Raw genomic sequence first — 27672 nt, 5'->3', positions numbered from 1 at the left:
CGAAAATGAGGTAAGGGCAGTCGGAGAAGTTGTTTTCCTAATTACATGTATATAAAAATTCAAGTAAATAAGAAAATAAATGAAATGACAAAACCGTAAGCTCTAAATCCTAATTTTATGGGAGGAAGGGGGTGGCACAAGAGGTCGATATTTCATTTCAATTCACCAAATCCTTAAAAGCTACAATCCAATATAATTCAATACCGGTACTACTATTTAAACAGGAGGTTCATGGGCCATATCGCTCATCTGAGTCATCTTGGCCCATATTTAAAGATTGTCCCTATATATTTGTTTGTAAAAGTTTGATTGCCTATTGTGGCCTCATCCTACCACCTGGGGCCCATTATTTTAACAAACTTGAATCTAAACTATAGCAGGGAGCTTTCATGTACATTTATACTTTCCTAGCCCAGTGGTTCTTGAGACGGAATATTTTACATTTTACCTATGTATTTGTATGTAAAACTTTGATCCCCTATTGTGGCCCTATCTTACTCCAGGGCCATCATTTTTACAAATTTGAATCTGCACTATGTCAGGAAGTTTTCATGCAAATGTAAACTTTTCTGGCCCAGTGGTTCTTGAGAGGAATATTTTTAAAGATCTCCCCCCCCCCCCCCATATTCTTATGCAAAACGTTGATCCCCTATTGTGGCCCCATCCTACCCTGTAAGCCATGATTTCATGAAACTTGAATCTGCACTATCTCAGGAAATTTTCTCGTAAATTCGTACTTTCCTGGTCCAGTGGTTGTTGAGATTTTCAATTACTTCACCTATGTATTCACATACAAAAACTTGATTCTCTATTGTGGCTTCAACCTACCCCTGGGGGTCAGGATTTTAAGAAACTTGAATCTGCACTATGTCTGAAAGCTTTCATGTAAATTTCAAGCTCTTTTGGCCAAGTGGTTCTTGAGAAGAAGCTTTTTAAATGATCCCACCCAATTTCTGCATTTTTGTGATTATTTCCCCTTTAAATGGGACATGGCCCTTCATTTGAACAAACTTCAATTACCTTCACACAAGAATGATTTGTGCCAAGATTGGTAAAAATAGGCAGCGTTATTCTGGAGAGGAATATTTTTAAATCTTGTCAGTGTATTTTCACTATTTTGCTGTTATCTGACATTGGAGAAAAGTGTGACCCTTAATTTGAATAAACTTGAATTCCCTTTCCCCTCAGATGTTTTGTGTCAATTGTGGTTGAAATTGGCCCAGTGGGTCTGGAGAAGAATATTTCTAAACGTTGTGAATGTATTTTCACAAATTAATCTCCCCTCTGATAGGAGTGCGGCCCTTCATTCGAAAAAAAGAACATTGAATTCCCTTCACCCAGGGATGCTTTGTGCCAAGTTTGGTTGAAAGTGGCACAGTGGTTCTGGAGAAGATTTTTACAAGTCAATAAGGTATTTTCACTATTTTGGTATTATCTCCCCTTGGAGCGGGACATGCCCCTTCATTTGAATAAACTCGAATTCCCTTCACCAAAGGATGCTTTGCGCCAAGTTTATTAAAATTGGCCCAGTGGACCTGGAGAAGAATATTTTTAGTGTTGTCAATGTATTTTCACTATTTTGCTATCATCTCCCTTAGCAAAGGGGAGCAGCCCTTCATCTGAGCAAACTTGAAATCCCTTCATCCATAAATGCTTTGTGACAAGTTTGGTTGAAATTGGTCCAATGGTTCTGGGATGAAGATTTTAACCAAGCTTGGCCCAACACTGAGGTCAGAACCCCTACCTCGGGGTCATGAAATTTACAATTTTGGTAAAGGCCTTCCAGCTCTACATCATTATGCATTTAGTTTTACACTTGAGGGGGGGGGGTTGAGAAGAAGATTTTTGAATATTGGTCAATTTTTGTCAGTTTTTACCCCGCCCCTAAGACCCCCAGAGGTGATGGAGTCCTGGAGTTTACAATTGATGCCGCCCTTGTCCCAATGATGCTTCATACCAAAATTTGAAACGAATTGGACTGGTAGTTATCCAGAAGTTAAAAATGTATATTGCTCACACATTTAATAACTGACAATTTTTCCCCCACCCTGATACCAAAACCCCTACCTCTGGGATCATCAAATTTACAATTTTGGTACATGACAACCTTTTCTTTCTAAATATCTATTTAGTTTCAATTTAGTATCAATAACACTAAAGAAGACGTCATTGGGTGTTTTACCCATTATCACCATATACCAAGTTTGGCCCCTACCTCGGGTATCATGAAATTTACAATTTTGGTAGAGGCCTTCCTGCTCTACATCGCTATGCATTTAGTTTTTCACTTTGGGGTTCTTGAGAAGGCTTTTGAAACTTGGTCAATTTTGGGCAGTTTTTGCCCTGCCCCTAGGGATGCTGGAGTCCTGAAATTTACAATTTATGTCTCCTTTGTCCATATGATGCTTCATACCAAATTTGAAAAGAATTGGACTGATAGTTATCAAGAGGAAGTTTAAAATGTTCAATTGTTAACGCACGACGACAATGGACGACAACCAATTCCAACCTAAAAAGTGCTGCGCTGTATACGAATTCTTGTGCATACTTTGATTAGAACATACATTATTTTGACAAAGGTTTCTAGTGAAGTTAAATATGTACACAAACTATGATATTTTCCCAATTTACAGGCCCTAAAAGGTAGTGTGTTTTAAATATATTCGTCGAAATACGGTAAATGTGATTATTTACATAACTGTAGAATGTATACGACAAAGTCTCACCCCAGTAGATTCCCGCACAAATAGTCACATGATTTAGGCTTTTACACATTTTGGATGAGGCCGCGATGGGGAGTATGAATATGTCGCAGTAGACCCCTACCTCTTCAAATATGTATCATGCTCTTTCAACCTAAGACAGTGAGATATTGACTTTCTTTACTATAAAATATTTACTTACACTATTTGTTTCATATTTAAGGATGAATCTATTTTTGTAGTTGATATCTTTAGACATATGTTTAATGAAGAAGTGCAATTGCCCGTGACACTTACTTTGCCTATATAATGTATTCGTGTGCATTTAATATAGTCTCTTTAAACGTATTGAGGGAACTAATTTGAGTTACATTCTTATAAGAATGTCAACATATGATATGTCTTCAAAATTCAATGACGCTGTTCAAAAAAGGGAAATACAATTTTTGAAGATATTTATGCGCCAGAGCTCTTTGCTGTCGGTGTAAGAATAAACAGAAAAAGTTTTTGAGCCGCTGAAAAATCCACTTTTAAACACGCCAATGACAGCAAAGAACATATCGCTTCGGAAGCCAACTCAATAATGATGCAATTACTTAATAACAATTAGGTGTCGTTCACCCCCTGTATTCATGAGGAAATAACTCGTACTGCACTTTGAACAATGTATCCCATTATTATTCAGGTGATCTACCCACTGAGTTATCCAGACCAATACCCATGGTTTGTCAAGACCGGGAATTGAACCTGAGATCCCTGTATTACTAGCCAGGTGTTCTAACCATTGAGCTATCCAGGCTGATAGTCACGTTACATATAGCCAGGTGCTCTAACAATTGAGCTATCCAGGCTTATAGTCACAGTACATATAACCAGGTGCAGATTGAAGTTTGTTGACAGCGTGGTCCCTGGAGGAAGGGTGGAGGTCACAATATGGGGGTCAAAGTTTCCTGTGGGAATGATAGGTAAACTCTTCTCAACATTTCGTATATGAGCATTCTATCTGATAAGACCTTTCGTTCGGTATCAAAGTTTTCATCATTGTGACCCTTGAGTTTGACCTATTTTTAAGAATACCCAACCTAATTACAATGAAATGTTCTTTAACCGTTACAGTGGAGAATTGTATCTTGTTTAAGAATTTCTCTCTCTCTCTCTCTCTCTCTCTCTCTCTCTCTCTCTCTCTATGTGCTTGATGATTTTTATGTGTACTTTTGGTTAATTTGACTAACACAGACATTAATTTCCAAATTTCCAAAAGATTGAATTACCTGCGTTCGTTAGAAAAGGGATTTCAACAGAAAAATTACATTAGAGATAAGGATTCGATATACGTATCATATTCCGTTCATTGCAGTGACACTCGGTGTACATATTTTTGCGCACAGTGTGACAGGATTACACGTTAATGATTGCATGTGTTGGTTGCTCATATAATTTCTGGTAGATTCATTGTTGGCTTCTGTTTTGGTCGGCGATAATATATTGTAATTCATTTATTTTTTCACTCATATGAAGACGTTACCAAGACAGGTGAAGGGCTTCAAAATAAGACCTTTGTTCTGCACTTACGGCCATTGAGCAGTGAGGGTTCTTAAGCGTGCCAAACCTATTGTGAGACGGGACATCCGTTTTTAAGGTTATCTCTGAGGACCTGTACATATACCATTCACACCTGAAGCCGAGATTTTGGTGATGGAACTGGCACTGACTGTTTTAACGACTATGGTCTGTCGCTGCCAGGATTCGAACCACGACCTTCTGCATGTGGGGCGAATGCTCTATTCTCCAAGGCGGTTTACATTGGAGAGGGATCTGACAGCAGCGATTGGGACAATCAAAACTTTAGTCTTACTCATAACATTTGAATAGTCAGTGATGGGGCTCTCATATTTCTTATGTGCATTTCTTATACAAAAAATGTTTTGTGATATCAATGGTAGTTAGCGTCTGCACTGTTTTCTTCGTTATTGAGATTTGTTATTTTGACAATTTAAGATTCTGCTGCCTTCCATCTTTTATCTCCAATATTATACTGCTTTTGAGAAAAGAACTAGATGTGTCATAGTGATACATTGCCCCAATCCAGGGTCATGTCTCTGTCAACAGTTATCCAACCTCACCCATACCCAAAACTTTAATTAAAAATGTATGCATTTGACAGAGTAAATAATTAGAAACATTAATTGTTAAATCTTTCAAGTCCAGTGACTCAATTCCTCAAAACATATTCTACCACAAAAAACAATACAAACTTGACCTGTATATTTTCAGGATATATCTATATACCAAAGCTTCAATTCAAAATATCATGCATGACTGAGATAATGAACGGAAACTGTAAATTGTTTAAACTTTTCAAAGTCCAAGAGGCATAACTCTGTCAAAAATAATCTCAATGAAACCATGCATAAAAAGCTCGACCTGTATCTTCTTATGATCTATTTATTTTACAAATTCCTATTCAAAAAAATAAAACAATAGAACTCGACGTCTCTATATGAGTTAGAAGTTCTTGTGAGGGATGTTAAACAATATACAATCAATTCAAAATGTGTACAAATGACTGATAACAAGGACTGTCCTTAGAAGACAAATCTCCCCGTAGAACACTGTGTATGAGGGAGAATGGTGAATTTGTGTTCAATCAAAAACAAATGGTTGCTAAGATATTCTCTGGACAATGATGTGATACATGTAACACGTACGTCCATCCCTAAAAACAAACAAAAAATCCATAACTTCCTTGAATATTACGAAATCTTAAGTAGATTAACAGATTCAAAACTCCTTTATCAATATAAAATCCACATCAAGATTTAACTGATTCTGTTTATCGGTACTATATATATGCCCTGAACAAACTTCATTATTTAAAAGTCTAAGGGGCACAACTCAAATATTCACATGTATCTATATACCACATTTCATTGAATGTGTATATCATTAGCAGAGATGATGAACGTAAACCTAATTATGATGGAATGACGGAAGTACAGATCGATGACAATGGGTGGGAGCCAGTGTGATGTAACAGATGCCACACTATGGAACAGTTTACTGATAGACATCCGTTCGTGTGGCACTGTCAAAAGTTTTAAGACAAACCTCAAAACATATCTTTTTAGGAAATCTTATAACCATATTTTGTAATATATTCTTTTTTAAAGTAAAGGCTGGTTTGTCGCATGAACTCGTAATGTTTAAATTGTTTTATTTTATTTGGATGTTATATTTTATGCTCTGATTAATCTTATCATGTTTTACATTTTAGATTGTTAAAGCGCTTAGAGTAATTACAAATTATATAATGCCGCACATTACTATTATTATTATTAACCATGCATTATTTAAAACTGTCTATGTCTAAGGGACACAACTCTGTCAAAGAACAGATTGGGATATTCACATGTATCTATATACCACATTTCATTGAATGTGTATATCATTAGCAGAGATGATGAACGTAAACTAAATTATGATGGAATGACGGAAGTACAGATTGATGAGAAGGGCTGACACTATGCCCAATTCATTTCATGGAGGGAAAAATGAATATGTACATACTTTCATTAACAAACCTGACATTTTCTATTGCAGTTGAGATACCATATCTAATTATGTCAGCGGTCCGGGAAATGTACCCTCATCAATCAGCTGGACATCTCCAGTAACTGCTACCCTGCAAAATTTATTCTCACATTAAGGATTAGATAATCAAAAATGACCTCTTCTCATCATAATAAAATGCCTGTAGAACAAAATGTCAACATCTACACATAAAGTCCTTATGAACTACAAAGCTTCATGAAAATTAATTCTTTTGAGCAGTTTCAGAGGAGTAGCGCTAACAAAAACAGGACTGACAGACTGACCAGTGAACAGATAAAAATATTACATCTTCAGAAACTCATTGCATGGGGTAAAATAAACGATGATTATCAAACACTTGTTACAACGAACCCAACCCTTACCAACCCCCACTTGCGTATAATAAAATATACGGCCTGATTGTTTTCAAGACTTCATTCTTTACCTATGTGTAATCTCCCACAGTTTCACACTCAACAAGAGGTCCGTGGGCAACATCATTCACCTGAGTAAACCTGGCCCTGCCATTCTTCAGCTGTTGTGATTTCTAAAACAATGTTTATCAATCTATATTCCTATGAAAAATGTACCTCATATTGTGAACCTTACTGAGCCTCAAAAGAAAATGAATTCACATAACAGAAACATGCCTGAGCACCAATTTGACTAATACAACCTTGCTGTTCTGGATTAAGACAAAGGCTTCTAGGTCATTGTATGATATGAAAGACCTAGCTGCAGAACTGTAGCTAGCCAAAAAAAAATATATGCAACAGATTAGAGAGGTACAGATCTACCTCTTATAAAACCTTTGATTTACGGCACACAGTTCAGTCTTTATTTCATATTCTTCCATCGCTGTCTCATAAATATGATATCAAAGAAGAGGTCCATGGGTAACATCGCTCACCTAGACAGCAGTTCCTAGCAATAAACAAGTTTGAACAAAACTATCATTATACACAGAGTTTTGTTCAGAAAAAAAATCTTTTCAAAACTAATGACTAAAATTTCATCATTTATCAAACTTATTTATTAAAGGTCACTACAAATTCATTAATTATCATATGCCCTTCTACAAAGGTATGGATTTTCATATTTTAAAAACTCAACTAAGGTTGCTTTGTGCCATTTAGTTTGGTTTCATTTGCATATAAAACTTTGATCCATATTGCGCCGCTACCCTAGCACCGGGGTCATGATTTTACAAACTTGGAATATCCGTTTTGTCAGGAAGCTTTCATGTAAATTTTAGCTTTTTTGGTCCCACCCTAATTGTTGCAATTTTGTGATGATCTCCTCTTTGAAGCGGCATGGCCCTTCATTTGAACATACTTGAATCCTCTTCAACTGAGGATGCTTTGTGCCAAGTTTGGTTGAAATTGGACGAGTGGTTCTGAAGAAGATGAAACTGTGAAAAGTTTATGACGACGACACCAAGTTCAAAGACAACAGAAAGTTATAAACAGAAAAGATCATTTAAGCCTTCCACCCAAGTGCGCTAAATATTCTTAAAACATGTCCCTACTAGAATTGTGTCCAAACATACCTTCATATATGTATTAAAGCCACGTGGAACCTGATAACTCACAGCTTCAAAGGTTTTCTTTTGTTGACATAATTAGCAATATTAGGTTGTCAGTCAATTCGAATCCGATTCATTCACAAGTCTGAGTGATATAATGTCCCCACACTATTTTAGTAAAAAAAATTGGTTGAAATCATCCCAGTTTGGTTAAATAATACTTAATTAATAGGTTTGAATATTGAACTAAATCCATGGCGCTCAATTCTGACTGGTGTACCCTTCACTATTGGATGGAGTGTAAGGGACCAGACTAGGCTTTTGTAGCATTTTCAATAATCAAGGGATTATTTTTAGTGATGGGCAATCGGGAACAAAATATTAATCGATGATCGAATTTTATTCATTTCAAATTTATGGCATAAATATATTAAATATATTTTATTTTTTACCCTAAATATTAAGTTAATTAGAATAAAATCCTAAGATTGATTGATTGTATCTTGTTTAACGTCTCTCTCAGGAATTTTGCACTCATATGGAGACGTCTAAAATCATTTGAAATTTGAAGTTAATAATCCCATACTTTCGATTTTTTCCCAGGATAGCGATATATCTCTCGACTTTTGTTGTTCTTATGGGATGCGGTATAGAATAGAGCCCCAATATACCTCTTTCTTGTTGTAAGATGCAGAATCCGAGGCCACGGGCCGTGTCACAGCAGGTGTGGCTCGATAAAGATCCCTCCCTGCACCACTTCACCGGCAATGGTGATGTCTCCATATGAGTGAAAGATTCTTAAGAGGGACATTAAAACATTTTATCGGATGATTCAGTTTCGTTAGTCATTTTGGATTTTAGTTAAGTCGCGGTAGGAATATTCGTATTATAAAAAAAAAAACATGGGTGATTTTCGATTTTCAAAATGGCAATCGATTATTCACATCGTTTCGGTTATAGCGACCGACAATCGAAAGTCGGCGATAATCAATACATCACTAATTATTTTACCTTTAGAAAAAAATACATTTTTCAATTTCCGTTATTTATTCCTAATTATTAATGTTTATGATAAATGACGACCGAATACATCACTAGTATTGAATATTATGGATATATACAAATAGTAACAGTGTTCACATTGATTGGGTACCTAACATGGCTAGGTCAACAGACAAAATGATTTGAACTGAGTATGTAAAACTTATATGGTACCGATTTTGATGCACCAGATGCGCATTTCGACAAATAATGTCTCTTCAGTGATGCTCTAGCCGATATGTTAGAAGTTCTAAATAACAATAAACTATAAGAGCGAAAAGGAAAACTAGAGTGCCAAAAACTGGAGCCAAATTCGTCCAAGGATAAAGCTATACCTGAGGGAGATAATCCTTAATTTTGAAATGATTTTTTACCAGTAATTTACAAACAACAACTAAATATACATCCGTATTTTAAAACTAGCAATGAAGTACTTAGCTACTGGGCTGTAGAGACCCTCGGGGACTAACAGTTCACCAGCAGAGGCCTCGACCCAGTATGTGTATTTTTACAAGATGGCGAGTTTCATCCCTTGTATTAATATGATACTCTGTTCAGGGTGTGTTATCTAAGCGATAAATGAATTATCAATACGTCTCGACACTGTTATCAAAACAACTTGAAAGGGGACATTTAAAAGGAGTCATATTTTTTTATTTCCTTTATTTTGCACAATATGAAAGTAATCTACGATAGAAGCGTGATGGCATGCAGATTTTGAAAAATGGTTTGTTTTTTTTTTAATATTTTAAAAATCTGACAAGAGGATTGACAGAAAACGATGGGTATTTAGGCCTGCTGTCTGAAACACTATTTCTCACCATCGAAACATTAACTTGATTGCATATCTACGTAGCTCAGTGGATAAGATATTGGATTACTGACACACAGATCCAAAATTGAAATCTGCGGTCTCTTTGTATTATTTATTACAATGAATTTTTGAAAATCACGTCTTCTTCCTCCAAAATTGTAATTTTACATATTACATCTGTCTATCTTAAATGATTAAATAATTTTGTACTGATCTAAGATACTGTACTTTTTCAACGTTTATTGAGCCACCTTAAGGTTGATCGATCCTCATGAGAACTTTGCACATGGTAGAAATATATCTTTCTGGGAATTTTATTAACTGGATATGATAACAAATCTGGTAAACTATTAATACTGAAAAAGTTTATAATCTCCATAGATAATCAATTATTTATGGTTTAAAAAATATTGCCAAGGGTAATAACTCCTTTCCTGGAATTTCCTCTACTGGATGTCTATCATACATCGGTTTCCCTAATATCCACAATTAATCTATAAATATTCATGAATTAGCAGTTTTATTTAAAACTGTTGTTAGTTAAATTTTGTCATTTAAACAAGTTTTTATCTATTTTCGTTATTCTGTTTAACGAGAATGTGTGATTTTCTTCTGTTTATGTATGTCTGACATCTTTCAAAAGGGCAAACACGGACCCCTGGCTATATACATACACATTTCTATGGCTATTCAGTAAATTAAACTGTATTGAGTGGAAATTAATAATGTTTTCCCACTGTTAACCATCAATATTGATAAGTCACATGAGGATGGAGCTACCTTAAAAGGATTACCCTACATATTCCCATGAATAAATTTGATCCCTTATTGTGACCCCAAACTTGAAGACATGAGAGCCATGACTTGAACGATCTTCAATGTACTTTATCATTTCTTTATGTTAGAAAGCTTTCATGTAAATTTCCCATTTTACTGACCCGGTGGTCCCTGGAAAGATTATTCTAAAAGGTTTACCCTATGTAATCGAAAGTAAAACTGTGATGCCCTATCATTACCCCACCCTACTCTCTGGAGTCATGATTTTAATAAGCTCGAATCATCTACACTATATCAGGAAACTTTCACGTGAAAATTTCAACTTTTCTCACCCAGCAATTCTTGAGAGGATTTTTAAAGATGTGCTTTAAATATTTGCTTGAAGAACTTTGATCCCCTATTGTGGTCCCAACATACCCTTCGGGGTCAATAATTTTAACAAACTTGAATCTGCATTATCTCGCGAAGTTTACAAGTCAATCTCAACTTTTCTGTCCAATACTTCTTGAGAAGATTTTTAAATGACCCCACCATACTTTTGCATTTTCGTGATTATCTCTCCTTTCTAGGGGAGTTGGTTCTTTATTTGAACAAATTTGAATTCCCTTCACCCAAGGATAATTTGTACCAAGACTGTTTGAAATTAACCCACTGGTTCTGAAGAAGATGAAAATGTGAAAGTGAGCTTACGGACAGACAGATGGACAGACAGAACGTGATAAGAGAAAGCTAACAATTAAACGTACTGTCCAAGTAAACAATCTACACGCTCTAAACCACTCGATGAAGGATCTAATCAACGAGTATGGATACATATTCTATATAAAATATCAAAGGATTACCTTCCTTAATGATGAAAGTGAGGCTTCATACATATTTAACATTAATCAAGAATCTTTGCATGAATTAGCATAGTTTTCCGAGGAATGCTGATTTGAGAAAACAATTGGATCATCCTGTCCCTACAATATGCACATCTGCAAATGGCAATGAAGTCTTGTTAAAAAAGTTTCAAAATTATTGGATAAGCCATATAGGGGCAGAAGGGTTCACAATTTTTTTTTAATATCCTCCACCCCTCTTATATCCACTATAACTTTTAGGAAAATAATTGTATCCTCCCGTCTCAAATATATGCACATGTACATATGGCAATGAAGCATTTTACACAGTTTCAAGTCTATCCTATAAGCCATATAGGGAAAGAAGCGTTCATAACATTTTGTGACAGACAGATGGACGGACGGACAAAAACAATATGTCTGTACTGGAATAGAGGAGGGATCAATGTCAGTGATTTTTGGATCCGGTAATGAGCCACCAAAATAGGCCAGGAACCCCCTTACGCCCGTTATACAAGTGTCTTCTTTCTTATCTCAGTGGTTCTCAAGTAAAATATTTATAGAGGACTCCATCCTATCTTTTACGTTTTCTTGAATATCTGCCCCTCGAAGGGTTGGGTCCCTTCATTTGATTATTTTTGAATGTTTTACGTATAAAGGATGCTTTGTATTAAGTGTGGCTGGAATTGGACTATGTGATACTAACGAAGTTGGAAATATGTAAAATTTACAGACGGACAGACAGACAGACAACAGACAAGGGATAATCATTGCTTATAGACTAGGTGAGCTAAAAAGAGAGAAATTTTACCAGCTCGATACAAAACACCATCCCCAGAAATGGATCGGATGGCAAGGTAACCTGGCCACTTCTGCTGTTAAGAGACAGGAAATGCTCCTGCAGTCATTGTCTCACCGTCTTTTGAGGCCCAGGAAGCTGAAAAACCAAAGTGGCAATGAGTGATGGAATGACCAGAAATCAGACAGGGAAGCAAAATTTTGCTAAGTGTATTTTTCAAGACAATTTTGGCAAGCAAACCAGCTTGTTGTCGGTTTCATGACAAAATGTAATCGAGAGACTCACAGGCTTCATCAGTCACCTGAGTATTAGTTAAAGGTATGACTAAGACTAAGAAATCTACAATAATTTTCCTACATTAACCATGCCCTAGATCTTGAACCTTACAGAGGAGCATTGAATTATTGACCCCCGCCCGATGTATAACCTATGGTTGTGAGATTTACAATTTCTGGTACACTGTACATCTTCTTGTTTTTCCTGAATAAGCATTTATCGGTAGTAAGGGTACTTTCATATGTTAAAGACAATAAATCACAAAGATTATTCAGACCCCACCCTGATACCCAAATCCTTACCCCAGAATCTTGAAATTTAAAATTGCGGTGTCCATCAATAGCATTAAAGAAGATGCTATTCAATGTTTTACACATATACACTACATGCCAAGTTTGGTCCCTCCTAGAATAAAACTACACTACCCCTTTCCCTACAGGCACATCTTCAGTATCCAAACAAAAACTGTAAAATAACATACTCCTTACTTGAAAACTGACATCAATCAAAGCTTAGACATGATCAAGAGTGACCCATAACGAAACTACTCAATAATATTTTAATACTTGATAGAAAAATAAAAATAGAAACAGGGAATCTGACAGACGTACACATTGCTGCTCATAATATGATCCGTCTAAAGACGGGCGTATAAAAATGTTCAATTGTAGGTGGACGACGCACGACAACAGACGCAGAACAATACCAATAGGTCATTCGAGTGACTCAGGTGACCTAAAATGCATTCCTGGAGAGTCAGGCAGTACTACATGTCATCTATTATTAAATGTTTAGTTTTATGCAGATAATTAATGTAAACTGAGGCAACACATGCAGTTATAACTATTGTATTTGACCAATGACCAGATTGAAAGCATTCAAACAGCATCATCTGAAATTACATCACTAGCAAGTGGTGTGTTATAATTCATATTGTCTAAGGGAGGTAACTGTAATATCTGCCTTCTTGCTCTGTACAGTCTGAACTTATTACTAGAAAAATGAATACTTCTCTGATTCTTCTTGGGAGAAATGAGGACTCCCACTGTTTGGTACACCCCAGGAAGACCACAGCAATGTTTATTGAAGTATCCAGCCTCCACCAGCAGGTCATGATGGGCTGAGACAAATTCTTCTCTGCACGAACACTTCTCCTTCACACAAGTCCCTAAAATTCCAGTGACAAGTTATGACTAAAACTGAGAAAATAAATGTGTGTGCATTCAGGCTTTATTGGAAGCAAAATAAATTCTTGATTTCACTTTTAAACTGTAGTATGAAGTAACGCAATGTAAATAAATTCAGAAATGATTCTAAGGAGTTCTTAACATGTTGTCTTAAGGAGGATATTCCCAAGTCTTGTCAGAATGTGGGTTAGAATAGGTCTTCAGTGCCCCTTGCTTCTCATAAAAGGATTCTTAATGTGGAAGACTGCTAAACCCAAAGTCTCGTAGCAAGTGTGGCACGATAAAGACCCCTCCCTGCTCAAAGGCCACAAGCAGTGAGCATAGCCCTAAATTCTCCAGCCCTTCACCGGCAATGATGACGTCTCCATATGAGTGAACACTTATCAAGTAGGACGTTAAACAATATACAAATCAACCAACCAACTTTATCATTTGCTGACAGTTAACGTGGCTTATAAGAAAACATATATATGTTTTATCAGTATTTAATCATGAAATCTGAGCCAGCCGTTTTCATATATCCTTTGGTCTAAAGGAACAGTAAACATTCTCAACTGACTAATACAAATCTAAGTTGATAGCCGGTTAAGTGACCAGGAAATACAATTAATATAACCCTGTACCTGTTCAGCTGAGAATGAGAACTTGTTCCATTCTTGTATTACAGAGGTTGTCTCGAGCTGTCCAAGACAAGACGATCAAAAGCAAGTTTCCAGAGGAACAACAGCTTTTATCAAACACCGTGACAATATGTCCTTCATATTATCCAGTGCTACTTTTTCCGAGAAACTTCTCTGTTCGGGCGTACAGTGTTTTCCACTCTTCTGATAATGGACCAGGCAGCTTCAATCAATGTCTGTGTGTAAGGGTAGGTGTCGCCCTCCACACCATTCTCTAAGTAGACAACATCCTAGATAAAGTATAGACAGTATGAATAGAATTGTATAAAACACATCAAGATGAATCTCAGTTGAAACAGAAAATAAACAAGACATAATATAGGCAGAATCACGAGCCCGAGACAAAATCATAGACATCCCGAGCATCATTCAAATTGTTCAGATCAAAATCATTAGCTCTTCAATCATTCTTAGATATTAAGGATACATGTGACATTTCTGATTCTGATATTTTCTCTCAAATCATTTTTTCATCTCCTTGATATGAAGAGTTCTTGCTACCATTTTTTGTGTATTGGTCGGGTAGTTAAATAGTTAAATCACATAACTAGTAATGTGAGGGTCCCAAGTTCGATACTCGAATGTTTCAAAGATTGTTCACTCATTCTTATCCACAGTAATGCCCATTAATATAAATACAACTTACTGTAATACATTATAAACAAACTTGTGAGCCTACCTTAAACCCAATAGTCGTACTATGAACAAACTTAGCATCCAACATCGAACCAGAGATTTATTTTGTGAACAAACTAGTGACGCAATGATGAATCCGAGAGTCATATTGTGAACATATCTACTGACTCAATGTTAACTCATGAGTTATGTTGTAAACAAACTTGTAATCCCACCTTGAACCCGAGAGTCATGTTGTGAACAAACTTGTAATGTCACCTTGAACTCAAGAGTCATGTTGTGAACAACCTTGCAATTTTACCTTGGACTCGAGGGTCATGTTGTAAACAAATTTGTAATCCCACCTTGAAGCCGAGAGTCATGTTGTGAACAAACTTGTAATCCCACCTTGAACTCGAGAGTCATGTTGTGAACAAACTTGTAATGTCACCTTGAACCCAAGGGTCGTGTTGCAGTGAACAAGCCTGTAATGTCACCTTGAACCCGAAGGTCGTGTTGCAGTGAACAAGCTTGTAATGTCACCTTGAACCCGAGGGTCGTGTTGCAGTGAACAAACTTGTAATGTCACCTTGAACCCGAGGGTCGTGTTGCAGTGAACAAACTTGTAATGTCACCTTGAACCCGAGGGTCGTGTTGCAGTGAACAAGCTTGTAATGTCACCTTGAACCCGAGGGTCGTGTTGCAGTGAACAAGCTTGTAATGTCACCTTGAACCCGAGGGTTGTGTTGCAGTGAACAAGCTTGTAATGTCACCTTGAACCCGAGGGTCGTGTTGCAGTGAACAAACTTGTAATGTCACCTTGAACCCGAGGGTCGTGTTGCAGTGAACAAGCTTGTAATGTCACCTTGAACCCGAGGGTCGTGTTGCAGTGAACAAGCTTGTAATGTCACCTGAACCCGAGGGTCGTGTTGCAGTGAACAAGCTTGTAATGTCACCTTGAACCCGAGGGTCGTGTTGCAGTGAACAAACTTGTAATGTCACCTTGAACCCGAGGGTCGTGTTGCAGTGAACAAACTTGTAATGTCACCTTGAACCCAAGGGTCGTGTTGCAGTGAACAAGCTTGTAATGTCACCTTGAACCCGAGGGTCGTGTTGCAGTGAACAAGCTTGTAATGTCACCTTGAACCCAAGGGTCGTGTTGTGAACAAACGTGTTAGTTGTTACCCACGGTGAACTCGAGAGTGATGTTGTGAAGAAGCTTGAAATCACACCTTGAACTCGAAAGTCAGTTGTAAGCAAACTTGTGACTCTAAGTTGAACTCGTGAGTCATATTGTGAACAAACTTGTAATTCCACTTTCCCTCTGTAAAATTAATTTAAATTTGTGGTTCCTTTGCAAAATTCTGGTGACCTCATCCTGACCTCAGGAGTCATGGTATGAACAGACATGAACATATAGTTCACGAGGATAAGTGCATATTAATTTAATTTTCGTCGTTAATTTTGTATCCGCAGTTTGAGAACATTATCTAGCGAGGATGCAGGCATTATACTAAAACTAAAGAATTATCATTGAAGGATTTAATTATTTCAAAAAACATTTTAATTGATGGTTTTTTAAAATACATTTCTATATATAAAAGTTTTAGACCTCTATACTGGCCCTTTGTAAAGGGTGATGGTGTGTACAGATATAAATTTAAAAAATCCTTAAGTGCTTCATTCTAGTCACAGAGACTACAATGTCAAACAATTTTATTTATTTCCATTGGGAGGGGGTCAGCCCCGCCCCTTACATGTGTGGAGAATGTAATAAAAAGTGGATCGCACCCCCTCCCCTAACTAAATTGTCTGGATCCGCCACTGGCGTATTTACGTTAGGTCTGCATGTGATCACCAGACTCGCGAGAACTAGGCCTATATCGTTAATACAACTCTATATAGATAACCAGACAATTCAATAGTACCTAGTAGTGCTGTACCCGACAGTCATTTTCAGTACATACCTCCAACTATCCCTAAAATAAGCTTTCCTTCAGATTCGGCATCCATTATCATTTTCACAGCAAGTGTCTTCTGCTTCGTAAAGAAAGACAACTCATGTCGATTTTTTATGGTATGAAATGAACAAGGTCGCCTCCCCATTGACATTGCGAAAGCAATAAAAAAAAATGCAAACTTTGTAATGGCGATACCTGCTCATTGGAGCGGCGAGTATAACAGCGATCCGTGGTCAATGAAGCGACAAAGTGTAAAATTGGGTGTACATCTATATCAATCTCTCACCAGAGGGCGTATTACGCTGCGCTACAACACCTCTGTCAACGTCTAAATGTCAAGATTCTTGGCAAAACTTACCTATAACATCATGGATAATAATTTTATAAGTTTAAGTTTTATGCTTTAAATCTTAAAGTAGGTTCACAAAAACAACGAATTCCATGATTATACTAGTATTATTGAATGAATGAATATTTATATAAACCTTCTAATTCGCTCAGGTGTCTCATATTTACCATCTTCTGATTTTAAAAAATTCAGAGAAGTGTTTGATTTGATCAGATATTATCATTACAGTTCGATATGCTAAGATAGTTTTTGTACATTTTAATATAACTTTTTAGACGTTGACAGAGGTATTAGTGGAGAGTAGCGGGAACGATAACTCTGGGTAGAGATTGCATCTATATGTGTGTGTCTATATACATGTTCTGAAGATCACGGGTTCGAGTCCAACAGGGTTTTATTTTTTTCATATTGTTTTCTATTTATATCGCATTTTTGCCTAAATAAAATAATTTTCAATATCAAAATATTGTTGTACATAACCTTTTTTCATCCATATCAAAGTTCGCGGGTGCAGCATACCTCCTTTCAGAAAATGATTACACATATTCAGTCTTGCGATTTCTGTCACTAAATGAAGGGATTAGCAAGTAATAATCGACCTATTAATTTTAAATTTCTTAAGCATTTTTCTGGCAAGAAGAATATTAGGGGCGGGTTCAGGAATTGAGGTTAAGGGGGCAGCTTTATGAAGCAGGGGACCTGAGGACCGCCTTGAGACCCCCAGTGTATCAAGAGCGAAGCCCTGCTGTGGGTCCCGGAATTTCCTGGATTTTACAGATTTTATAGACCTTGACATGTGTCTCCTATGTAGTGGTCATTTTCATTGTTTCCTGTCATTTTTAATAAGGTGAAATTAATAAAATGACGCAAATGCTCAGGTTTTTTGAAAAAGAAAAAAAGGTCTCCCAAATAAAAGTAATTCAATAAATCAAAAAAATTAGTCATTTATTTCTCCGAGAGTGGAAGAAATTATTGCTTTGTTATAGTTTACATTTTTCTAAACAAGAGGCAATGATTTACCCTAAATTGGAACATTTTAGGGGGCGCCGGCTACGCCCCCATAAATTCGCCACTGAAAACAGAGCTGCGTTCTTTCAACCCATCTTGGTGTAAATCACACGCATGAGTACATTATGACGATCGAGGTAACTATTATATATATACATGTATATATATATATATATATATATATATATATATATATATATATATATACACACAAAACACTAAAATGACCAACGACACGAACAACGAGATTGTCAAATTTTCGGGACGACCCGTCCCTTCTTCAGGACAAACGAAAACAATTACAGAATGTGGTCAATATCAACAGAGTTGTTCGTGTCGTTGGTTATTTTAGTGCTTTGTATAATTTTTTGTATTTGACCTTGTATCCATGTTGTGGATCCGACACTCTGAGGTATCGGGTGTTGTTGGAACTTTAGTGCTTTTATATATATATATATATATATATATATATATATATATATATATATATATTCATTTACTCTGTGATATCTTAAAAGGAAACCAGCCTTAATCTATTACATGTATTAAGCTCACTGGTTCATATAGTCCTTCATCGATTAGAAGTTTAGGGCCCATTTATACTTTAACGCAATATTTGTGAAAATAAATACTTTTTCTAATCTTAAAATGTCTTATTTTCAGACAAAGGATCTGACTGAAAAGTATAACGACTTTTCTTGAAGACATTGATAGAATGGGAAAATGTCAAGATTCGGGTGGTAATCTCATAGGCTTGGGTTCGAATATTACCGAGGCAGGGGGTCTGGGGGGGGGGGGGGGGGGGGCGCAGCCCCCCCCCCCCCCCCCCCCCCCCCCCAAGAAGCTATCGACATTTTAACAACGTAAAAGGTGTTGTTTTTTTTACCGAGACAGCTGCCTCGGTTGCCTCAATGGAAGCTACGCCACTGAATCTGAATTTAAGTCACAACACTCAAATTAGACCCCCCCCCCTTTTCTATATCCATTTCATCTCCCCAATATAACCGACGCCCCTGAAGAGAGCAGTCAACAACCCACCTTAAATAAAACAACAACTTAACAGAGACTTTAACAACTTCATGCTTGCGACCTTCATCTCTCTCTTAAAAAACCACATAAAGACATCGTATTGTTCATTGTCGTCGTTTTCTCTTAAATATGAATAATTACAAGTACGTACAATATAAATACATGTAATATCCACATATAAGTTATGGAAACGTAACAGCTGAAAATCACCTGACCCTGACTTATATCCATATTTGGTAATGATTCCCATATTTGGTAATGATTTCCATATTTGGTAATGATTTCCATTTTTTGTAATGATTTGGGCGGTGGTAAAGCGAAATAGTCCACGAAGGACAAACTCGTGTAATATATCATCGTATAAAATAGGTATGCGATATTCAGTATTCTACATTCACATAAAATGTAAAATAAATAAATAAACCACAAAACATATTTTCTGATAATTTCAACAATGCCGTGAAATAAATTGCAGAGCTGAATTTACTGCTACATATGTCGTTACCATTAAAGATTGATTTAAAAAAAACTTGTTGGATTTTTGGAAAACTTGAAGCTAATTTATATAGTCATCGTTATTAATTTTGGTTACAACTTTACACCAAATATAGAACTTTTTGAAAGGGCTACAAAACTCCCACCATTCATTTATTAGATAAGAAATATGATTTCTCTACATTAAATACCTGAACGCCTTAAGAATGTGTCGTGTATGTAAACATTGCTGTAGATCGGCTGACAAATGAACTGAATGCCCTTAACAAGGTGCTGTGTTTGTAAACATCACGGTGTCTACACACCTGAGTTAGAACGTGGCGCGTGGCCTATTTAGATTAATCAGATGAAAGTACATTCCCGTAAAGCAACACACTGTAGTATTATGTTCGTGTTTCTATTTTTAGATTGGATCAAATGATTGACATTTTTGTCAATATTAAATCGCTCGTGAGGTTTAGCGTCCACAACACGAATACCTGTATATACATTAACCAATCGATCAATGCTTTATTCTCATTAATCTACAGTCACGCATCACAGAGAGAAGATTGGGAAATACAAAATACAGTATATACAACATGTATTAAAATTTATGTATAAGGTGGAGGAAGATTAATTCAACAAATGAACATTACCACGAGACCAAGTTTTAATCTAATGAGATGATTAAAGCTACGTAAGATCCCCATTTTTCTTCACAACAAATAAAACTTTACATAAACTTTTAAGCGGTGGAAGATTTGTTGATATAAATAGTTTATAATACCGGTACATCAATCAGTAGATTTACCTGTAGGAATTTTATAATAATGGTATATCAATCAGTAGATTTACCTGTAGTAATTTTATAATACCGGTATATCATTCAATAGATTTACCTGTAGGAATTTTATAATACCGGTACATCAATCAGTAGATTTACCTGTAGTAATTTTATAATAACGGTATATCATTCAGTAGATTTACCTGTAGGTATTTTATAATACCGGTATATCATTCAGTAGATTTACCTGTAGGAATTTTATAATACCGGTATATCATTCAGTAGATTTACCTGTAGTAATTTTGTAATACTGGTACATCAATCAGTAAACTTACCGGTAGGTATTTTATAATACCGGTATATCATTCAGTAGGCTTACCTGTACGAATTTTATAATACCGATATATCAATCACAGTCACCACTGCCGGTTTCCTACAAAATGCTCGGCGCTTATGGCCATTAAGCAGGGAGGGATCTTTATCGTGCCACGCCTGCTGTGACACGGGATCTCGGTTTTTGCGGTCTCATCCGAAGGACCGCCCCATTTATTCGCTTCTTACGACAAGCAAAGGGGTACTGAGGACCTATTCTAACCCGGATCCCCATGAGATGACGCTGATGAGAACTGAATCAGAACTAAATGAATATTAATATAGAGGGGATAATCCTTTACTAAAACTGAAAAATTGATGATTCCATGGGTATCAGGGTGGGGCCAAATTGGTCAGTTATTAAATGTGTGAATAGAACATTTTTAACTTAACTTTTGACAAGTACCATTCCAATTCTTTTCAAATTTGGTATGAAGCATCTTTTGGACAAGAGGGATCTAAATTGTAATTTTCAGGGACCTTAGCGACGGAACAAAAATTGATCAATTTTCAAAACTTTTCTTCTCTACAACCGCACACGTGTAAGAAAAGCATAATGCATAGTGATATAGATCAGAGAGACTTCTTATACAATTGTAAATTTCATGATCCGTGGGTTTATATTCTGTCTTCAGGGAGGGGCCATAATGTAAATAATACCTTTTTCAATGCTCTTGACACTAAATTGAAACTAACTAAATATTTAGAAGGAATATATAGTACTTTACCAAAATCGTAAATTTCATGATCATAGGTATAGGAGTTTGCTTCCAGGGCCGAGACAAAATTATCATCGTGATTATATATTCTTTATCATTAGAAATACGTTTGCTCATATGGTATAAACACTAGAAGCATATTCAGGAAAAGCAGAAAAGGATGTACCAAACTTGTGAATCTCGCAACCCCAGGGTATTGACTTTAGGATGGGTCCAAATTAGTCATATTGTGTTAATGTTACATATAGTATATTAAAGCCTCTCATCACTATATAAAAGAAGTATGTCATGTTGAACTTATACATCTACTTTTGTTGAATATTAGTATTCAAAACATAATATTATTTTCTAAATGCCATAGCCCTTGGGACTAGTGATACTAAAACTAATACTCAGGTGACCGATAAGGCATGTGAATTTCTTGTTAGTTTTGACCTTTTAACCTTTACTACTTCCAAGAAAACCTAATCTTTGCAATATGTCCTTAAGTAGTTTCATACCATGACCTTTCACCTTGTAACCTTCTCCAGGTCATGTTAATCATATTGGTGTTGATCCATCCCCACGTTGTGTGAATTCAACCGCGGTTATGTCCTGTTAGAACAAGGTTTGGGTCACAATATGAGGTGGGAAATTTTCAATGGTATAAAGATAGAAAACAACTCGTATGAAAATCACAACACCTTGAACATCAGCAGGGCTAATGTAACTTAGGTGAGCTCTGTCACCCATCACACTCTTGTTTTATCCAGACTTTTCTTGATACACGTTTATGTGAGTGGGCGTGTCTTTGATGTATATAGTATACATAGAAACCTTCAGGTAAACACGGTACTGTCTACCTAACAACCCAAACTTTTCATGAAGCGCCGGGAGAGACCAGACAAAGCTATAGTTAGAAACGCGAAAAAATGACGGTCATGTTATCACGAAAAATGACGGTCATGTTATCACAACAAATGACGGTCATGTTATCACAACAAATGACGGTCATGTTATCACAAAAAATGACGGTCATGTTATCACAAAAAATGACGGTCATGTTATCACAAAAAATGATGGTCATGTTATCACAAAAATGCTGTAACTTGTTTAAACATCTTTTATTGTAATCTATTATATTAACAAAGGGATCGGACATAAGCTGATTGCCTCATCTGTCCTGTACATGACGTAACAATCTAAATATGTAATGCAATGTTTTATACGTGGATGATGACGTAACAATCTAAATATGTAATGCAATGTTTTATACGTGGATGATGAGGTAACAATCTAAATATGTAATGCAATGTTTTATACGTGGATGATGACATTTAACTGATATGGCACTCAAGCAGTACATCGACAAACATATTTGAAATCAAAGATGAATTTCAAAACTTTATTTCATAAATACATAAACAACAGAGAATTAGATACCTCAAAAACTTTGTTCTATAAATACATAAATGACAGAAATTTAGATACCTCAAAAACTTTGTTCTATAAATACATAAATGAGAGAGAATTAGATACCTCAAAAACTTTGTTCTATAAATACATAAATAACAGAAAATTAGATACCTCAAAAACTTTGTTCTATAAATAGATAAATGACAGAGAAATAAATACCCTTTCCCTCCATTCGAACACAAGAGTTTACAATATACAAGTTCTCAAGTCTAATTGCTGTGATATATAATACAAATTACGGATTTGGAAATTTGTAATATGTACTTTTAAAACCGTGCATGATTTCTTGAATAGTAGTATTTTCTGAAAATGGGGATGCACTAGGATGTTCTTCTAATAGCATTTACAGAGAAAGAGTATGTTTGTCGGAGTCATTAGATGCATGCTTGAGTTGAAGCTCTTGAACTTTTGAGAGATATTTAGTGAAGATAATCTTACTATTGTGAAATCAATACTTTCTTTGTTTCCATAAGATAGACAGTAAACTACAATCCTCTCCTTCGCCCCTATCGTTCGTCCTGATTGCATGTTAAGTAATTGAAGTGTTCTGATGACGTATTCGTAAGTACGACTCCTGTAGCGTATGATGAGGCATCAAAGAGACGGATGAAATTTTAATTAAAAAGATGTCTACAATAATCACAGTTAAAGTCGTAATCAGTATCATAAACTGTCACTTAAACTGTCGTAAACACTCGCCTGTAATGTCGTAATTAGTGTCGTAAATTTTCAAAACCAAATGTCGTAAATACTCACATGCAATGTCGTAAATAGTGTCGTAAACTTTCACTTAAAATGTCATAAACACACACATGCAATGTCGTAAATAGTGTTGTAAGCACTCACGTTCAATGTCGTAAATAGTGTTGTAAATACTCTTATATACTTTCGTAATCAGTGTCGTATACAGTCCCGTTACAACGTCGTAACTACTATCGTAAATAGTAACGTGTAATTATTACATCGTAATTAGTGCAGTAAACATTCGCTCACATATCCTTTAACAAACGAGCAGAGGAATAAAGGTATTTACCAGGTAAATAAATCAAGATGAAAGCAATGAAAATATATATATGTAGAATGTAACATATAAAGATCTCAAAAACACTGGGCCAAAATTTCTACTGGGGTTAAAGAATGTAAATATCTTTATAAAAATCTTCTTCCCATGTATAACAGGGCCAAGGGTGATTCATGTGAGCGTTGTAGCCCATGGGCCTCTCGTGCATGAATTTAATTTTGCTTTATGTTAAGTTAGTGTCATTGTAACGCTTAACCATTGTCCAGTTTTATAGTATAGTTCAAGTGCTATCATTTCCTTTGATGAATATGGTGCACTGCCAAATGATCTATACCTACTTGAGAGAGTTCTACTACAATGTGAATATGAAGGGAAGTACTAGGGATTGTTTCTTTACCGGTGTCATCTAATATGACTTCCGCGTCTGTTGCACACTAATGAACTCTATTATGATAATACCTTCATTCATACAAGTGTAGTGTAATGAATTGATAATTTCACTCATGTAATATAATACGACTTTTCGCACTCTGGCGTACGTTAATATGGCTTTTATCACATGCACACACTGATGAATGTTGATATGACTTTTGTCACACACTGGTGTAGGTTGATATGACTTTTGTCACACACTGGCGAATTTTAATTAATATGACTTCTGCCAAACCGTGGCACCGCAGCACTCACATGTCATGTTGACTTCCGTGTCTTCACAATGTCCACACTGTTTACACAGAAGAGTGCAGCAAAAGCACATGAATACCAGTACGAAAACACCCCCAAAAATCCCCAGAAACACGTAAAATACCGTCATGCCCGTGGACGGAGACCTGTGGATAGTCAATGTATTAATATTAATAGTATCATCATCATCATCATCATCATCATTATTATTAGGGCTGGGACGATTCAGGGTTAGCTCGATTCGGTTCGGTTTCGATTCAGAACAGCACGGTTCGGTTATTTTCGATTCGGTTCATGTTAGGTCCAATTTATCTAATGACACCACAAAAATTAACAATTTTAATGAGTAGCATATTTGATTTGATTTAATTCAAGTTATATAACTATATGTTGTCATTTGTAAACATCATATCTATTCATAATGGCATTTTATAACTTTGATAGAAAAAAGAAAACACTGACAGTCTATCAAAATTTGTTATATTAATGTGTTGCATAAGTTTTGGATTATTAAACAAATCTATAGTGAATCTAAAATGTATATGATATTGTTTTCATTGATATGCAAAAATTCAACAATTCTATCAATTGAGAGTCTTTGAAAATCTCTCCTTTATTGATTTACTTCTCTCATGTTAACTGTCAAATCTGTGTCATTACCTACGATGTTGATTTCACTCCACCACTGACAGAAATGCTATATGTCATGTAAAGATAAACTGCAATGATCGTATGGACCATATTCTGTTGGTATCTGAGTGGTGAAAATGCTAACTCTTAACACAGTAGTGATTTAAATCTCCGTTGCATAAAAAACCACATGTTTTCAACATCACTCGGACGCCATATTTGTTGTTTTGGTGTAAGTAAAATCTAAACCGAACCGAACCGAAATCCGGAATTTGTAATCGGTGCATCGAATCGAATGGTATGAATCGCGGTGCACCGAAATTTTCGGTGCACCGCACAGCCCTAATTATTATTATTATTATTATTATTATCATCCTCATCATTATTATCATTATCATTATTATTATTGTAAATTGATATACCGCTTTATCTAATCGATACAATTATCCTTAAGATGTAAAACAATAGATACATAGAAAGATACAAAATAATATCAAACTGAAGTAACTAAGAATGGGCAACTATATGTGTTTGGTTTGTTTCTATATAAAAATCACTGTTTACATGAAAGGTGGAGATAACGAAAAATAAATCTTATAGATCCCACTAGGAATACAAAATAAAGAGTTGGACAAACACGGACTCTGGACCCACCAGTGGAATTAGATACCAAATTAAATATTAAATGTAAGTTTAAAAAGAGAAGTTTTAAGTTGAATTTCTAATACAGGTAATGGGTTTTCAACAGCGGGGGGACAGCTCCTCAGAGTTGATTAGGACACATCGAACTGTCTGTCACCATACAGTTTAGTAAGAACGCGCGGCTTTAAGAAGCTATCACATGTTACGTATAGGGATTTTGATTAAACATTGTTTTATTGAATCGAATTATTGTGTCCCGTGTGGATCTCGTTTAGAATAGGTCCTTAGAACCCCATCCCCGGGAGTCCATGTTAGAATAGGTCCTTAGAACCCCATCCCCGGGAGTCCATGTTAGAATAGGTCCTTAGAACCCCATCCCCGGGAGTCCATGTTAGAATAGGTCCTTAGAACCCCATCCCCGGGAGTCCATGTTAGAATAGGTCCTTAGAACCCCATCCCCGGGAGTCCATGTTAGAATAGGTCCTTAGAACCCCATCCCCGGGAGTCCATGTTAGAATAGGTCCTTAGAACCCCATCCCCGGGAGTCCATGTTAGAATAGGTCCTTGGTACTCATTGCTTGTCGTAAGAGGCGACTAAATGGTGATGGCCTTCGGATGAGACCGTGAAAACCGAGGCTCCGTGTCACAGCAGGTGTAGACTGATAAAGATCCTTCCCTTCTTAAAGGTCATACGCGTCGAGCATAGGCCTAGATTCTGCAGCCCTTCACCGGCAATGGTGACGTCTACATCTAAGGTCCGGGTTCGAACCCGGGCCGCGACAGACGTAAGTCGTTAAAACAGGTAGTGACAGTTTCATCGCCAAATGCTCGGCATCAGGTGTGAATGTCACGGGTACTCGGAGATGATCTTAAAAACGGATGTCCCGTGTCGCAGTAAGTGTGGCACGATAAAGAACCCTCACTGCTCAAAGGCCATAAGCGCCAAGCAAAAGCCTAAAATTGAAGCCCATCACCGTTCTTGGTGACGTCTCCATATGAGTGAAAAATTGTCCAGAGAGACGTTAAGAAGATACAAACTATCAATCTTCTCCATCCGAGTGAAAAATTATCGAATGGGACGTTAAACAATATACAATCAATCAATCGAATCATTGGACGTTAAACAATATACAATAAATCAATCGAATCATTGGACGTTAAACAATATACAATCAATCAATCGAATCATTGAAGTGACATAAAAACCGCATGCAGGTGATAAAAGAATTTCGTTGAATATATAAAGGTATAAGCTGATGAAAGAGAAGCTGAAGTCTTAAGGTTTAATGTCAGTAAAATATCCCAGTGTGAAGTAGATGTGGGAGACGGTGGAATCTTTCATTTTGAGCTCATTTAGATATACCGAATCCATATATGAATAAAAGTGGATATTGCTACTAGATAAAACGTCCTTGATGTTCAGGTTTATATTTGACGAATTGAATATCTATCTTGTATAGATCAAAATACTATGGTGAAAAAAGTGGACAGACCGACGAACAGAGTGAAAGTGAAGATCCCCTTACCCATCATCGTTGCCGCCGTCGTTGATGACAGCTGGGGTAGTTCCATTGTTGGTGGTACTGTTTGTGATCCCAGTAGAATTCACAACAGCTCCTATAACAGCATTAACACTGAGCAAACCTACTGATGAATGTAATAAAGCAATTACTTGCTGGTAAACACTAATGA

The 27672-nt window shown here is 36.3% G+C and overlaps 1 protein-coding gene across 5 annotated transcripts in view; it reads right to left on the bottom strand.

The window, feature by feature from the left end:
- LOC125661149 (uncharacterized) overlaps nucleotides 1–27672 on the bottom strand; it is a 36956-nt gene that overhangs the window by 5640 nt on the left and 3644 nt on the right. For 2 of the 5 annotated variants that reach the window (XR_008798189.1, XM_056148050.1), the window contains 2 exons: nucleotides 27507–27627; nucleotides 22919–24854 (listed from right to left, as the gene is read on the bottom strand). Coding sequence is in view for 2 of the 5 variants with exons in the window: in XM_056148050.1 (XP_056004025.1) it covers nucleotides 24671–24854; nucleotides 27507–27627 (305 nt within the window). In the remaining 3 variants the exon portion in view is untranslated. Of the gene's footprint in view, nucleotides 1–6283; nucleotides 6385–6738; nucleotides 7987–12103; nucleotides 12230–13376; nucleotides 13536–14177; nucleotides 14465–22918; nucleotides 24855–27506; nucleotides 27656–27672 lie in introns of those variants that run through there. The other 3 variants (XR_008798190.1, XR_008798188.1, XM_056148051.1) reach the window with 3 other exon arrangements.

This window comes from Ostrea edulis, chromosome 8, assembly GCF_947568905.1.
Source record: "Ostrea edulis chromosome 8, xbOstEdul1.1, whole genome shotgun sequence".
NCBI lineage: Eukaryota > Metazoa > Mollusca > Bivalvia > Ostreida > Ostreidae > Ostrea > Ostrea edulis.
Note: the sequence above shows the minus strand (reverse complement) of the source record. Positions and strands in the feature narration are given on the sequence as shown.